This window comes from Zosterops lateralis (assembly GCF_965231275.1).
Source record: "Zosterops lateralis genome assembly, contig: HAP1_HAP1_SCAFFOLD_389, whole genome shotgun sequence".
NCBI lineage: Eukaryota > Metazoa > Chordata > Aves > Passeriformes > Zosteropidae > Zosterops > Zosterops lateralis.
The window spans coordinates 6,700-23,094 of record NW_028154311.1 but is presented as its reverse complement, the minus strand read 5'-3'; the positions used below and the strand labels follow the sequence as shown (position 1 = coordinate 23,094).

General features: G+C 56.7%; 1 protein-coding gene across 1 annotated transcript; it reads left to right on the top strand.

The window, feature by feature from the left end:
* Positions 1–42: 42 nt before the first annotated feature.
* LOC310923823 (uncharacterized protein) lies at positions 43–13,354 on the top strand (the record flags this gene model as incomplete). Its single annotated transcript, XM_083885753.1, has 14 exons — positions 43–515; positions 983–1,252; positions 1,659–2,096; positions 6,021–6,134; positions 6,597–6,634; positions 7,030–7,269; positions 7,627–7,784; positions 8,613–8,661; positions 9,702–9,811; positions 10,571–10,688; positions 11,079–11,178; positions 11,578–11,774; positions 12,677–12,814; positions 13,265–13,354. Exons 1-14 carry the CDS (start codon positions 431–433, stop codon positions 13,352–13,354), a joined length of 2,145 nt encoding a protein of 714 aa, XP_083741879.1. The 5' UTR covers positions 43–430.
* Between the last annotated feature and the right edge of the window lie 3,041 nt (positions 13,355–16,395).

The following is a 16,395-nucleotide window of genomic DNA, read 5'->3' as shown; positions in this document are numbered from 1 at the left end:
AGGAAAAGGCCCGGAGCTGCCGCCCGGGGAGGGGCTGCAAACCCAGCCCGGGGAGCTGCGGGGAGGAAAGAGCCGCCCTGAGCCGGGAAGGGTCTGAGATCCATCCCGAGAAACCCCGGGGGCCCTTTGGTGTGTCCCGCGCGGCTGCGGGGGCAGGGCCGGGGCGGCTTTGGGGGTGCCCGGCCCCAGCCCCGGCCACGGGCACCGCCCGCCCCCCGCGGGACCCGCCCGCACATCGCCGGCCACACCTGAGCTCCACCTGCCCCGAGCCCGAGCCTCCAACGGGCCCAAACACCGCCCAAAAAACCCCTCCCAGGGCGGGGCTGCGGCGGCCCGGGAGCCGCTCGGGTTTTGCTGCTGCTGCTGCTGCGGCCGCGCTGTGCCCGGGCTGGGGCTGCTTTGGGGCTGGCGGCCCCTCCCGGCGCTGGCCATGGGGCGAGGGGCGGCAGCCGGGGCCGTACTGGGGGCACTGGTGGTGCTGGGAGCGGCCCCGGCTGCGGGCGCGGAGCTCTCGGGTGAGCGGGGGGCGGTGGGGCAGGGGGGGAGAAGGGGGAAAAGGGGGCAAAGGGGGGAGGCCGGAATGGAAGCGGGGGAGGAGGAGGAGGAGGGGAGCCCCGAAAGGAAGAGCGGCGGGGGCTGAGGGTCGGGGGAAGGTGAGGGAGGGGTGGAAAAGGGTGGGAAAGGGGGGAAAGGGGGGAAAGGGGAGGGTGGGACCTCAAAACGGAGCGGGGGAGGCGATGGGAATTAGAGAATTATTTTTAAAAGGTTGGGAAGTGTGGAAAAGGGGGGAATGGGACCCCAAAAGTGAATTTGGGTGCGGCTGAAGGTGGGAGGGGAGCGGATGTGAAAGGGGAAATGGGGGGAAGGGTAAAAGAAGGAAGCGGCCGTGGGGCACAGGGGGTGCGGGGTGGGGATCCGGGGTGGCCCCGGAGCTCTGGGGGTGCTGGGGGGGCACCCCCTGACCTGTGTCCTGCACACCCAGGGGTGTTCCAGCAGATGTATAAGTACGAGTGTCACTTCATTAACGGCACGGAGAAGGTGAGGTACGTGGCGAGGAGCATCTACAACCGGGAGCAGGACGTGGTGTTCGACAGCGACGTGGGTCACTTTGTGGGGCTCACTCCGGATGGAGAGAAACAGGCCCGGCACAGGAACAGCGACCCGGAAAAAATGGAGTATTTTCGGAGTGAAGTGGACAGGTACTGCCGGCACAACTACAAGACTGATGCCCCGTTCACTGTGGAGCGCAGGGGTGAGCGTGGGGCAGAGCGTGTCCCCTCGGGCCCTGCCCTGGCAATGACCCTGGAGCCCCTCAAACCCTCCCTGGGAATCACCCCAGAGCCCTCAGCCCTCCTTGGGCCCATCCCCGGGGCCTCCTGTCCCTCACCGGGACCCCCGAGATTATCCCAGTCCATCTCAGTCCGTCCAAGTCCATGCCCAGACTCCTCCAGTCCATTCCCAATCCATCCGACCTTATCCCAGTCCCTCCTAGTCCATTCCCAGTCTGTTCCCAGTCACTCCCAGTCAATCTGAGTCTTTCCCAGTCCATTCCCAGTTCCTCCCAGTCCATTCCCAGCCCCTCCCAAGCCCACACCGCCCCTCCCCTCTCTCTCTCAGTGGCCCCCAGCTGATCCCAGTGTGTCCTCGCTCTCTCCCAGTGCCCCCCAGCGTTTCCATCTCGCTGCTGCCCTCCAGCTCGCAGGCCGGCAGTGCCAGAGGCCTGCTGTGCTCCGTGATGGATTTCTACCCCGGCCACATCCAGGTGAGGTGGTTCGAGGGCCAGCAGGAGCTGTCGGGCCAGGTGGTGGCCACCGACGTGGTCCCCAACGGGGACTGGAGCCACCAGCTGCTGGTGCTGCTGGAAAGGCCGCCCCGGCGCGGGCTGAGCTACACGTGCCAGGTGGAGCACGTCAGCCTGGAGCAGCCCCTGAGGCGCCACTGGGGTACGGGGGAGCCACTGGCCGGGCTGGCAGAGGCACTGGCGTGTGCTGGGAGCGAGTGGGAGGGAACTGGAGAGATCCTGGTTGAACCTGGGAGAGGGGCCGGGGGCTGTGGAAGGGCTGAGCAGGAGTCGGGAGGATGCTGGGGAGGGGGGTGTGGGGTCCCGGGGGTGCTGGTGGGCGCCGGGAGGGAGTTTGGGGGCGGCGGGTGGAAGTGGGAGGGATTGGAGTGAGGCTGGAGGGGCTGGGAGGAGCTGGGGGAGGGGCAAGCGGGGCTGGGGCTGAGGTCGGTTGTGCTGGGAAGAGACTGGGAGGGGTGTGGGGGAGCGGTGGAGGGGCTGGGAAGGGACTGGGAGAGGGTTTTGGGGGTTTGTGGGGTGGTGGGGGGCAAGTGGGAGGAGGCTGTGAGCTGGTGAGAGGGGCCAGGAGAGGCTTTGGTGGGCGGTGGGGAGGGCAGGCAGGGATCGGGAGGAGGTTTTGGGGGCCGGTGGGTGGTGTGGGAGAGAGTGAGAGGGAGGCTGGAGGGGCTCGGGGTGCGGGTGAGAGGTTTTGGGAGGTCCTGACCCCTCTGGACGCCCCAGAGATGCCGCCGGACGCCGCCCGCAGCAAGATGCTGACAGGGATCGGGGGCTTGGTGTTGGGCTCGGTGTTCCTGGCACTGGGGCTGGGCCTCTGCCTGTGCAAGAAGGTCAGGGGGGGTCCCGGGGGTCGTGTCCCCCCTCCCCCAGAGCGTGTGTGCCCCCCCCGGGCCCCCCAGCCCGGTGTCACCCCCTTTTCACTGCCCACAGAGCTCCTGAGCCGCCGGCGGCCGCAGCCCCTCCCCGTGGCCTCGGGCCCGGCCGGGACCCCCCGCTCCGTCCCCGAGATGATTTTGGGGGCCTCGTGTGTCCCCCCTGCCCGTGCCCAGAGCTGTCCCTGTGTCCCCGCCCGGCTGCTCCCAGTGTTCCCAATAAAGCTTTGAAGTTTGCCCTGGTCTCGGGGAGCAGCTGCCCCAGAACCTCCCCCAGGGTCTCCCAGCACAGCCAGAGCCGCTGGGCCTGGGGTCCCCAAAGCCCTCAGCAAGCCCCATGTCCTTCCCAGGAACCCTCAACTCCCTCAAACCCAGCATCCCCCACAGCCCCTAAAAGTTCCCCCCATGGCACCGGCCATGGCCATGGCCCCACATGTCACTGGCCGTGTCCCACCCTGTCCTCACCCGTGGCTGTCTCCCCACAATGTTTCCATCCCTGTCATTGTCCCCCACGTCCTCATCTGTACCCGTGTTCCCCCCGTGTCCCCATGAATGACCATGTACCCCCCAAATATCCATGTGTCCCCATGTCACTCTCCATGTCTATGTCCCCTGTCATCCCAACCATGTCTTAGTTCCATGTCTTTATTTTTACCACAGTGTTGGATATTTTAAATGAAGAGAAATGAAAAGCAAATGAAGGCCAAAAGAAAAGGATTTCCCTGTCTGGGCCAGCTGAGGATCCACATGCTTAGAGGGGAGGGAAGTACCATTTTTGGAGGGGTTTCCACCACAATCTCCAAAATCTTGGTCTTTGCCCCAGATCATCACCATTTGGCTGTGGAAGACACTCTTGGGCAATAGGAAATCAAAATCATGGAATCCTTGGGGTTGGAAAACACCTCCAAGACTATCCAGTATTTATTGATGCCCCCATGTTGGAGTTGAGACGGCCATGAACTCAGAGTGCTTCAAAAAAAACTTCAGAGGCCTTCAAGTATCAGCACCTTGTTATCTAGAAGTTCTTCATACCTTTTCTATGTAGCAATCCTCCAGGCAGCTCCACACAGCTCAGGCTCTTTTTCTCCTTCTTCTCTCTTTCTTTGGCAGTTCCAGCTCACTGCTTCCTGTCCCTAGAAAAGCCACTGAACCCTGTCTGTCCCTCATGCAGTGGCTCACCTTATCTGTCCCTTGCCCAGCCTCCTGTCCCTTCCTCCTCACAGCACGGCCAGCAGATGCCAACTGACTCTCTACCAACTAACTCACTTTTGTATCACACCCATAGCTGTGAGGGCAAGGCTGTTCTCACTCTTCAGTAATTAACACAGCTGCAATATATAGGGGCACGATTGCCCTTAGCACTACATCTGTCTCCCCATACCCCCAGAAGACAGAATTGAACACAAAAGATTTTCTGGGGTTGAAAGACAACAAGTCTGCTCCCCCCAAGGAATTCCCAATGTCCATCTGTGTCCCAATGGATGTTCCTGCCCCCGTGTTCATCCAGGTGCCCACAGGGATTCAGGAACCAGTGCAGCCCCCCCAGCCAGGTGTCTTCCCAACACGGATCACCAGGACCATGGATCACCAGGGCTCTGCCCAACGGGGTCACTGGGGATCATCCAACGCCGATCCTCCCATGGGGGATGGAGCTGGAGCAGCGCACGAAGCTCTTCCCGCACTCGGGGCACTCGTGGGGCTTCCCTTATGGTGCCTCTGTTGGTGTCTGGTCAAGTGAGAAGTCTGGGTGAAGATCTTCCCACACTCAGGAATTCGCAGGACCTCTCAACAGTGTGGATGTGCTGATGGGTGACAAACTTGGAATTCCACCTGAAGCTCTCTCCACATTGCCCACACTCACAGGGCCATCCCCAAGTGTGGTTGTTCTGGTGTTGCCCCAGGTGGGAGCTGTAGATGAAGCTCTTCCCTTATTCCAGGCATTTGTGGGCCTTTTCTTCCTCCTCCATCCAGCTGTGGCTTGGGAATGACAAATCCTTGTTTGGGGAAAAAACATCTCCTTTTTGCCCAGCAGCTCCTTGGGCTGGGGGAGTCCTTCTGCCCAAATCCATCTCTAGAACACAGCAGGTGTTTTGCATCCATGAAAGTCTCCAAATTATCAAGATTCAGCCCAAAAAACTCCCCCCGGTGTTCCCCATCTCTGTTCTCTACACTTTGGGGTTCCAGAGGTTTCCCTTCCCTGGGATGATGGGGGTCCCATGGCTCCAGGCATTCCCCTCTCTCCGAGGTCCTGCTTAGGGATGATCCAGGGGCTTTTCCTGGGGGCCTGTGGGGGCCCATGGGGTCCCTTCTCCCCTGATGCTCCACTTTGAGATCCCAGGGATCCCAGGGCTCTCTCTACTGGCTCATCCCTTTCCCCCTGCCAGGGGTCCCCCAGCTCTGGGATCACCCCTCTCTGCTCTCCCCACCCTGAGGGTCCAAGGGTTTTCCCTCCTCTGCTCTCCCAGGGGTCCCCAGGGCCAATGTCCTCCCTCTGCAGATCCCAAGCGATGGCCACGTGGACCCCCAAAGATCCCCCCAAGGGGCACCTACACACACCCATGGGGACCTCCCTGGGGCACCTCCCAGGGACGCCAGATGATATTTGGGGCTCAATTCCACAATATGCCAGCTCCAAACACACCCCAATAAAAAGATTCTCTCAGGGAACCCTCGGTAGATTTGGGACCAAGTTCCCCTCCCTGCTCACGTCATCACGGGATGCTGTGGGGGCCATTGTCCCCTGGCCGGGGGTGCTGCGGACACAGGGGCACTGGAACCTCCTGCTTCTCCTCCTGTTCCTGCCCCTGCTCCTCCTTTTCCTCTCTCCCTCCTCCTCCTCCTGCTCCTCCTGCTTCCTAATCCCACCTCCTCCCCAGTTCCTGCCTTCCATATTTAGAGTGGAGAACCTTGTTTGTTTTCAGAACTAGAACAAAGATCCCAGATGGAAGGAGCCTTGCTGGTTTTAGTCAGAAGCATCAGTGACTAAAGGTCAAGTTTCCTTTGGCTTGGTCCCGTCCTTGCTCATCCTCAGTGTTCAGGCTGGGCTGTGGGGTGTCCCTGTTTGCTGCATTTTCACAGCTCCTCTTGGATCCTTGGGGCAATAGGCTGTGCCCTGGGAGGATTCTTTGTGCTCCTTTGTGACACAGCAGAACCTTCCAGGCGGTGTTTGCGTGACCCGCTGCTGTGATGTCACAGGAGCACGTCCCCGTGGTGTTCCTGTTGCTGTGGGACACAGAGGCTGCAGTGTCCAGAGCAGCTCTGGGCGCCTGCTCGTTGCTGGAGGATCCTCCTGCCCGAGGCATTCTCAGCAGCCAGCCCAGCCCCTGACGGGTGTCCTTCTGTGCTTGCAGGGGTACAGTCTGCAGACGTGTGCAGCGCAGCCAAAATGATCCACGCTGTGCTTGCTGCAGTTTGCACTCTGTACTCTGTGGCTTATTCGGGGTATTTCTTAACCCACTTGGCACGTAAGTCGAGGCTTTCCCTTGGTGCAGCATCTGTGCCTTGGGTTTGCTGTGTGCTTTCTGTTCTTCCTCTGGAACTGAGTTGACTTTGTAACCAAATTGCCCCAAAGACACCATTGGTTTGGGAGAGCTCCTGCCAGCAGCTGCAGCTGAAAAAGGGGATGTCTGTGTGCAGTGGGGTGTGCACAGCATTTGCAGTGAGGCCCGGGGGAGCTCTGTGCTCTCAAGGGGAGAGTCTGTGGCAGTGGAGCCTGGAACTCCCTCCGTTTGCTGGTCCAGCCAAGAACTGACACAGCCCAGTATTTTGGGCTGTTCTCTTGCTTGCTGTGTGAAGGGACTGTGGCTCCTGGAGGGATGCTGTGAAAGCAAAAGGCTCTCTTGGGGTTGCCTTGCTCTGTGGCATTTCCCACCACAGGCACTTTTTTTCCTAACAGCATCTGGTTCATGTTCCCTCTCCCATTGCAGGGCACCTCACACGAGGATCTCGAGCAGCTCCTCCTTTGGTGAGTTTAAAGGAACCTTTGGTGTTTGGAATTGTGCAGCGAGGTGTGAGCTCAGCGTGTGGCAGCCAAGTGCAAGCCTGGGGGGCTGAAGGAAAGTTCCTGTCGGTGTCTCTGCAGCAGCAGCAGCAAAGGGATCCCTGGCAGTTTCTCCTTTTCTGTTGAAGAGCTTTTGAAGAGCTCTAGATCTGGTTTTGCAGGCAGAAGATGCTTGCTGGCTTTAGCCACGGTGGAACATCAAATTCCCAACAATAAGTGGCAATGTCGACTTTAGGCCATTGTTAGTTTGAACAGCTCAGAACCGTTTCTGCTTAGTGCAGCTGGATGTGTAGCTGAGGATAAATAAGATGATAACTGAGACAGAACTTCCCGTCCCTCACGCTACCCTCTGTCCACAGGGCAAAAAAGCAGCATCAGCACCTCCTCTGGCTCCCTCTGCTTCCAAAGAGGAGGCCAAAGAGGAGGAAGACAGCAGTGAGCTTCCCACTGTTCTGGGGGATGGTGGTGAACTTCCCTCTGTGCCGGGAGACGACAGTGAACTCCCCACTGTTCCGGGAGATGAGGGCGAACATCCCACGGATTGGGAATACAACATCGAGGCTCCCGCGGCGTGGGACAGGGACAGTGGACATCTCCCGGTGTGGGATGAGGACAGCGAATGTCCCATGACTTGGAAAGATGACGGTGAACCTGCAGCATTTTGGGAAAAGGATGGAGAACCTGCAGTGTTTTGCGAAGAGGGTGGAGAACCTCCCTCTGCGTGGGAAGAGGACACTGAACCTCCCTCTGCTGAGGGATCCTGGGCTGAACGTTCTGACAGCAGCACAGCCCTGCAGGCAGAGGAGAGAGGGGAGTGGTGCCTGAGGCAGCTGAGTACGTCTGCTCTGTTCCTGTGTGCCCGAGCAGGGGCTGTGTGTGTGTCTCAGCATCAGCTGCACCCAGTGTTGCTCTGCAGCTGAATGTCACAGAGTCATTGATTGTCTTCCCCGGCTGAGAACAAGGGCCCCAGGGAGTGGGGCCCCATTCTGGCTCTGCTGCAAGGCGGGGTCTCCATCTGGGAGGGAGCGTCTTCCATGTGGTTTCTTTCAGGGAACACCGTGAGCGTGGGGGAGCCTGCGGAGAAATACCTGGAACTGGAGCAGATTGGCCAAGGGTAAGTGCAAGGCAGTTACTTCTGCACCAGCAGGGCCCAGGTATTCTGCTGGTGCAGGATCAAGTGAGGAGTCAGGAGAGCTCCAAACGCCTTCAGACACTGGGGTATGATCCTGCTGTCTCTCAGTCCTGACCAGAATTGATAACTGTGGTCAGGTGGCACCGCCAAAGGCCCCTGAGGCTGGCAGTGTCCTGCCTGCAGCAAGGAGCAGGACCTGGAAGATCTTCTGTCCCTGGACTGGGATTGCCTAAGAGCGCAACTCACCATCTGGTGACTGCCAGAAAACAGTTCTCAAGATTTCTTTCCAATATTTTACTTCCAAAAATATCCACCGGTCAGGATTATCAGTATAATGGTTTACAAACAGAAACCAGAGATGAACTAAGAAGGGCTCTTTTCAGCACAAGTAGCAGAGCCCATACATTCAGTAACAGACACAGAGCTGCTGCCCTTGAGGGGAAAATGCACGATGCCCTGATGGCAGGGCTCTTGTGGATGCTGCAGGTCTTAGGCAGGAAATGCAAAAGGGTGAAATACATTCTTTCCTAGTTCTTTAGACACCCAGCCCCCCACCCTAGGGTTTGAACTAAAGGAATTCATCATGGACATTTGGGATTTGCTCCAGCACTTTTCCTTCATGTTTGGCCTCAGCTTTCCCTTGCACACCTTGCATGGCAGAGGACTGGTGGCTGCTGCGCCGTTGTTTGAAGGACTGAGGCACCCAGGTGTTTTCTGAATGCTACAGGCAGAAGAGATCTCCTGTCTGGGCTGACTTTCACTCCCAGGGCTAAAGCACTGCTTCTTTCTTCTCTGCTCTTTTGTCTCCAGGGCTTTCGGGGCCGTTTACAAAGGACTCGACAGGGCCACTGCAGGAGAGGTCAGTGTCAACACGCCCGGCACGTCCGGCAGCTCTCGAGGGCTTTCCCCTCTGCTGGGAGCTGTGGCTGGAGCTTTGGGGGCCCAGCAGAGCTTTCCTGCACAGGCTGCTCCTCTGAAGGCAGAGCAGGGTCAGCCTGCAGAGCACAGCTGGGACAGACTTGGAGCTTCTGGAGTGGCCAAAGGAATGCAAGGAGGGCAGCGGTGTCTGTCAGAGCAGGACACGCTGCCTTGGTCTGCACATCTAAAACTGTGAATGCATCAGCTGGTGGAGACTGAGGCCCAATTTATCTCCATCCCAGCCTTGGACAGGAGCACTGTTTAGCAGTTTTTCTATGCTGAGTTTTATCTTCAAAGGGTACCTCAAGTCCTAATTAAGGAGAGATCCTGCTTGGGATCTTAGTTTGGGGCTTTAGTCCTATTGCAGCTGTTCATAGAGAGAGAGGGAGAGCAATGAGAAGATGGATGTCCAGAGCAAAGCTCTCTCCTAAACCCTGCAGTTGTGTTTGGGGCTGGTGTCAGTGACAGCCTGTGACAAGGATCATCTGAGCAATGGATGTGTGTGTTTGCTTTGTTGTGCAATCCCAAACAGAGCAGCTGCATTTGAAATCATGACCAAACCCCATAGAATTGCTAAAGGGTTCCCAGCTATTTTGCTCAGTTTTCACAGAACCAGAATTACCTCCTGCTTGCCAAATGGGTTTGAATAATAATGAGCATCACCCTCATCATTATAAGAGTGGTGGTAAACTAGGGCCATTTGAGAAGAGTGTAGGTGCAGAGAATGTTGTTAGAGCTTTGAGGCTGAGGGACCATTTCTGCAGAGCTCCCGAGGCCAAATGTCTCTGGCCATGTGTCCTGTCAGCAGCCCCCAGCGAGCAGAGCCATGGGCTGTGGGAATGGCACTTGCTGAGCTCTGGTGTCCCATCCCAGGGCAGTTTGGCACAGCCCGGCTCCGTCGCTCCAAAAAGACTCGCCCCGTGTTTGCTGTGGCCTCCTGCCACAGACTCCTCCAGTTAAAGGTCTGCAATGTCCCTTCAGGTGGCCATAAAGAAAATCAGTCTCAGAGGGCAGAACTGGGAACGAGCTGTGAATGAGACCCTGGTCCTGAGGGACAAGAAGAACCCCAACATTGTCAGCTCTTTGGACAGGTGAGTGTTCAGGTCTCATCCCGTGCACGGGCCCTGCGTTGATCTTTCCTGGCATCCCTAGTCTGAAGCCTGTTTTGAAAAAGCCTGACCCGGCCATATCTTCCCAAAACAACAGCCTGGCAGTTCACTCCCTCCATGTGCTTTTATTGCTTTGGTGTTTCCTTCAAGTCGACTCTATTTTCTATGTCTTACAACAAGTGCTGATAATCCATGGCAGAAATTGTTTCCCTTGGCTTCTTCTTCCCAAATCTTTTCCACTGCTGCAGATGCCAGGAAGACCAGGTTCTTGTTTCCAGAAATGCCTCATTTGCCCATTTTTCAATGGCCCTGCCTGTTTCTGAAGAGACTTTCTGCAAGGTTTTCCAAACAGTTGACCACTTTTATCCCAAGTGCTGCAGGGCCTCCCTCCCTGGATAACTCTGGAAGTTGTGTGGCCTTGCTCTGGAGTGAATGGTGGAACTGATGAGTTCAGATGCTGAACCAGCTGGGGCCAAGTGTTGTGGTTTCACATGGATCTAGGCTGTTGCTAAACTGCATTTTCCTCTTGCTTGCCATCTAAGGCCTCTCCTTTTGCACAGGTGTCTCCTTCTCCTTTAGACTGTGCAGATTCCAAGGCCTGTGCACCCTGGCAGGAATGTCTCTCCATCTGATTCTGTCCTCATTGACAAGTGCCCTGGAAACAAAACCCCACTGGAGGCTTTTCCATGGGGGAATTGAGCACTGCACATTCATCTCCGGGCCACTGTGTTCCTCTTCCAGCTTCCTTGTTGATGGAGATCTCTGGCTGGTGATGGAATACATGGATGGAGGAACTTTGCAGGACGTTGTCAGACACACACGCATGGCTGAAGGAGAGATGGCAGCTGTCAGTCGGGAGGTGAGGGATCCTGCTTGTGCCTCCCATGGCTTGGACACGATGGTCCTTCCCAGCAGGGCAGGGGAACAGGGGTGGCTCCACGTGGGCTCAGGGCTTTGTTTCTGTGTTGTTTTTATGAGCTGGAGAAGAAAGAGCCACTGAAAGGAATGGCCTGCCAGCATCACTGCACTTCTGTTCTTGTCCTCTTTCCTGCTGTGGGAGTACTCTGTCTTATTTTGATTGGATTTGCTGTTCTCAGCTTTGCCTTGAACCATTTTCCTGGAGCTGGTCTGCACTGCACTCCTGGCCTGTCACAGCAAAGTTTCTGCTGGCAGAATTCTAAACTCTCCTTTCTTGTGTGCTATATTCCAGCCACTGATTTTTACCCTGGTGTTTTGTGTTCCCTCTCAGTGTCTGCAGGGCCTGGATTTCCTCCATTCACACCAGGTGATCCACAGAGATCTGAAGAGCTCCAACATCCTGCTGGGAATGGACGGCTCTGTCAAGCTGGGTGGGTGTTCCTGGCCAGGCACGGCGCTCCCGGGGTGCGGGTGTGGGGCTTCCCAGGGACGGCCAGAGCCCCACAGGTGCTGCTGGTGGCCCTGCCCGGCCCCTGCTGCCCCTGCAGAGAGCTCAGGAGAGGAGCAGCAGTGTCAGGAGTGCCTTTGCTCTGGCTCTGGCCCTTCCAGAGGGGCGGGAGTTGGAATCTCAAGCTTCAGGGGAATCAGTAAAAGCCACTGCATGAAAGCTGAGGGTTCCTTTAAGGGTCCAGTTCCATCTTTCCTTGGCTACAGCCCTGAGGGCTTTTCCAGTTGGATTCAGTAGTGCATTGTCAGACTGAGAGTGGGGAATGTTTGTGAGTGGTTTCCTCATTCCAGCTGCCTTTGACGGGGTTTGTTTCTGTCCTCAGCTGATTTTGGCCTCTGCGCTCAGCTCAGCCCTGAGCAGGACCAGCCCAGCTCCATGGTGGGCACTGCTCACTGGATGGCCCCAGAAGTTGTGACCAGTTCTCCTTACGGCCCCAAGGTGGACGTCTGGTCATTTGGCATTGTGACCATCGAGATGGTGGAAGGAGAACCTCCTTACTTCAAGGAGACGGGGGCCATGGTAAGAGGCAAATTCTCCAGTGTTTGCAGAGGCCTGTGAGCACAGCGTGACCCTGCCCTGGGAGGAGCAGCTGGAGGTTTCTGCACATCGGGAGGGGAATTCCCAGAGGACTCAAACCTGAACACAGACAAATATTCTGCAGTCTCCAGCAACAATTTGCTTTGGGCTTTAAGTTGTTGCAGCTCTTCTGTCTCTGAGGATGACCTGAAAACATGAAGCCAGTGGATCAGCTCTAATGTTATCTTGCAAAAATACCCCAAACGCGCCCCAAAACCCAAACCCAAGAAATATACAAAGGAGTTCCTAAAACAGGTTTTGCGAGAGGAAATCCTTCCTGGCTCTTCTCACTGGGAAAGTTGTCTAACACATGAAGATGATTCTTTAACATCCCCATAGTCTAACATGTTTCTTTCCTATCCCAAGCTCCTTTCTCCATGTCACCAAGCCTGAGCTTTCAGCAACACAAACCTGTTTCTTGTCGGGCAGTTTCTGGGATGGGGCGTCAGGAATGAATTTACTTGAGTGTCAGTGGCCCTGCAGAGATGCATTTGATGTGAGAACCCTTTGAAATGACACAGTCAGACCACAGTGACTCTTGAAAATGGCCTGTAAAGCTGGTGTCCGGATTTGGAGAAGCAAAATGTGCTATTTCTGATGGAGGTTCCTCCTAACAAAGTCAGGCAATGAGATTGGCTCTCAAGGCGAGATCATTTGGATGCTGCAATGGCTGTGGCCGCACCAGGGTTTGGGATTTTTGGTTGGCCTAGAAAAATGAGCTGTGGAGCAGCATCTGTGGCAGGGAGGAAAGTGCCCCTGGAGCCGGGGCTGAGCAGGCGGGGTGGATGTGAGCAGCTGTGGGTGTGAAGGGAGCTGGCGGAGCGCTGTGTTTGCCTTTCCTGCAGGCTCGCGCTCTGATCCGGCAGAACGGGACCCCGCGGCTGCAGGAGCCCCGGCGCCTGTCGGCTCTGCTGCGGGACTTCCTCGAGTGCAGCCTGGAGCTGGACGAGGAGCGGCGCTGGTCTGCCCAGGAGCTGCTGCAGGTCAGTGCCCGGCGGCTGCAGGGGAAACGGCAGAGCCAGGGAGGGCTTTTCTTGTGGGGCCCTCTCCCATCATCTCCGCTCTCGCTGCTTTTCACACGCAAAGCGAGCAGAAGCCTGGCCTGGCTTGGGTTGGCAGGGTCCTTTCCAGGTCATCTGGGCCTGCTGCCCTCAATGGGCACAGACATCTTCAAGCACATCGGGTGGCTCAGAGCCCTGCCTGACCTGAGCTTGGATGTTTCCAGGGAGGAGGCACCTCCCACATCTCTGGGCACCTTCTGTCAGTGTTTCCCCACTCTCCTGGTGAAAAAATCCTTCCTCCGATCCAATCTGAGCCTGCTTCCCTCCCTTCAGTTAAAATCCATTCCCCTTTGTCCTGTGGCAACAGAGCCTGTGAGGAGCTTGACTTTGGAAAGTAACGGTTCATTTCTTTCTTTTTGATCCTTTGGGCAGCACCCATTTTTATCATCAGCCGAGCCTCTCTCCAGCCTGAGCGCTCTGATCGCTGCAGCAAAGACACTGAGGGAGCAGCAGAGGACGTGAAGCAGCTTTTGTTAGAGTAGTTAGGACAAGTAGTTAGTTCTGGTAGTTACCTCTGCTAGTTAGTTATGGTAGTTAGTTATGGTAGTTAGCACTGCTAGTTAGTTATGGTAGTTAGTTATGGTAGTTAGTTATGGTAGTATGACCCCCTGTTTGTTATGGTTGTTATGACACCCTGTTTATTATGGCAACTTTTTGAATAAAAACTCCCTTAAACCTCAACTCCCTTGACATGTCCCGTCCTTCTCCCCCTGCGACTCAGTTGCCTGGAGCAATGCCAGGGCAGAGGGGGCCCAGCCTTGCCCAGAGCTGCGCCCCAGCAGAGCCCTGGCAGAGCCCAGAGCAGCCTCGGCATCTGCAGAGTCAGCCTGGAAGGAGCTGCTTGGAGCCTTCTCGGCTGCAGCCGACTCTGGGTCACAAACTGTGTGTGGTGGAAAATGCCACGGGTTCTGCGGGAGGGCAGAAGGGGCCTGGGGAAGGCCAGAATGGCCACGGGGAAGGCTCCATGCAAGGGAAAAACCTGCCCAGTTGTGGGAATACAGCCAGAGAGCCGAGCTGGGAGCACTGCTCAGCTCATGACACAAATGGACATGTCAGCATCAGGTGGCCGCAAGCCTTGGCAACCGAAAGCAGAAGTTTGAGAGAGGAATGTAAGAGACAGCGATGTGCTTGGTACAAGATGTGCTTAGCAAGCAGGACTGAGATGAGACAGCACATACCTGTGTTAGTTAGTGTGAGGCATGACTAAAGCAATGTACTTGGCAATAGTACCTGTTATATAATGAAAAGGTATATAAACTCAGCCAGGCGTATCAATAAACGGCCTCATGCCTGCACCCCATGGAGTTCATGTCTCTCTGTCAATCGCCGTCAAATGGTGCCCCGTGTGACGGAGCCCTGCAGAACAAAGTGCTGCTGAAAGAAGCAGGAATGACAGCTGGCAAAAGGAACCCCTCCAGAGATGGGAGGTGAGCCAACACTCTGGGATTTTGGAGGTCAGCTGCTGCAGGGGACGATGGGTCAAGGAATGTCTGCCCAGGAAAAAAGTGTTTTTGAGCTCCGTGAGGGTTTTCACTGCCGACTGTGACAGCGAGGAAAGTGATCAAGATGGTCCAGAGGAGGATCCCTTTGATCCTGGACCTATTGATCCTGACAAAGATCCTGATTTATACCCCCCGACCCTCATGACCACTGGGTGCGGTTAAAACCACAAGCACTAAAAGAGGGAGACTTGGAAATTCCTGAAAGAATCGTAGCTCCGGTCATACACAAGGGACCACGAGGGCAAACTGCCAACTCTGGGGAAAAACGACTTTGGGAATTTTCTCACAGAAATCTCCCCCCTCCTCCACTCAGCCCAAGGGCCTTGGGGCTTTTCCCTTTTTCGGGCGAAATCAAAGCCATGCGCTGATGCTCCTGAGTAGGGCCGGGAGAACTGAGGGCTTTCCTCGGAGGCGGTGGCAGCGAACACGCAGGGCTGGGAAAGGCGGGCCGGGAGGTGCGGAGAACTTTCTTTGTGTTTCCAGCTCAATCCCGCCTCGGGCCCGGGCCCGTCCCAGGGCGGTTCCTCATCTGCGGCTTTCCCCTCCCACAGCCCGGGGGCGGGGCCTGAGAGCGCGGGGCGGGTGTGGGCCGTGTGCACAGCCCGGGCCTCGCTCGTCGCCATTGGCTGATTGTGCCGTCAGTGCCGGTTGTGGGCGCGCGCTGATTGGGCGGAGCGGGGCCAAGCCCGTTGCCGGGGCCGCCCCCCGGGCGCCCGTGGCTGGGCAGAGGCGCCATTGTGGGAGCGCGTGTGCGGGCCCGGGAGCGGCGGCAACGGCCGGAGCCCGGTGAGGCGGCACTGGCGGAGCTCGGAGGCGGCCCCAGCGCAGGTGGGAGCCGCGCTCGGTTCTGCCGGGGCTCGGGGCTGGCTGCGGGCGGAGGGGGCGGCAGGGGGCTCCGGCGGGTTCCTTGTGCCGTGTCGGCGCCGTGTTGCCCGTGGCCTGAGGGCGCTGCGGGAGCGGCTGCCCGCGCTCTCCTTCCCGCCGCTGCCTCGGCAGGAGCCGCTGCCGGAGCAGCGCCGGCTCGTCCCGGTTCCTGTGGGGAGGACGGAGGTGGCCGCCCTGTCCCCGGGCGGGGCTGTGCGGGAAAATTCCCAGAGGTGGCCAGAGGTTTGTGTCCCCACAGGAGCCCGAGGAGTCCTGTAAAAGTGACTTTATTCCTGAACAAAGGGAGAGGCCGTGCGGCCTTTGCCGGGGGGTCTCTCCAATTGTTGTAGGACGCGGCCTCCTTTTTCTCCTGATTTTCCCTTCTGCATCTCCCTGTCCCTTTGCCCCGTGGCGAAGGTCCTTGGAAAGTTCCGACTTCCCGATCCGCCTCCTGCATGTCCTCGTTAATATGCGCCCCCCTTTTGTAGAACATCCGATATTCACGGCTCTGCTCAGTCTTTGTTCTTCTTCTCCGTGTTCAGGAATTTCGCAGGGCCTTGGCTGAGCACAGTCCGTGTCAATGAGGAACATTTTCTGAAACTGATGGATTCTCCCGTTCCTCCCTTATCTCCCAGTCCCTGGCCCTGTCTCCAAGCAGATTCACTCGTTGACTCTGTTTTTTCTTGCTGGGTCCTCTTTGGTTTTGGGATTATTGTCAGTGACCTCAATTCTGAGAAAAACGAATATTCAGTCTCAGAATATTTTTCAAAAGTTCAATAAGGGACAAACCAGTTCCATGTCCAGCGCTGGGTGTTCCTGGCGATCAGCCAAGGGACCCGTGGGTGCGTTAAGACAGTGTTATCTCTGTACTGTTACTTTACTAAGGCACATACATGTTCATGAGTTTCATGCATTATTCAAATATTCTTGGTAGCTTTCATTGTTATAGAAACTTTGCTTTATTTTGGGTTTCTGTTCTGGCTTATCTAAATAACATCCTGTGGATCAGGTCCATATATTTTATTTCTTCTTGTGGCTTCATCCTGTTGTTTCACACTTCCCAGATACTGAACAGTTAACAAATTCTTCTCTAATTCTTCTCCCGTGCTCTGGTTGGTGTCACCCTTATCACTTGGA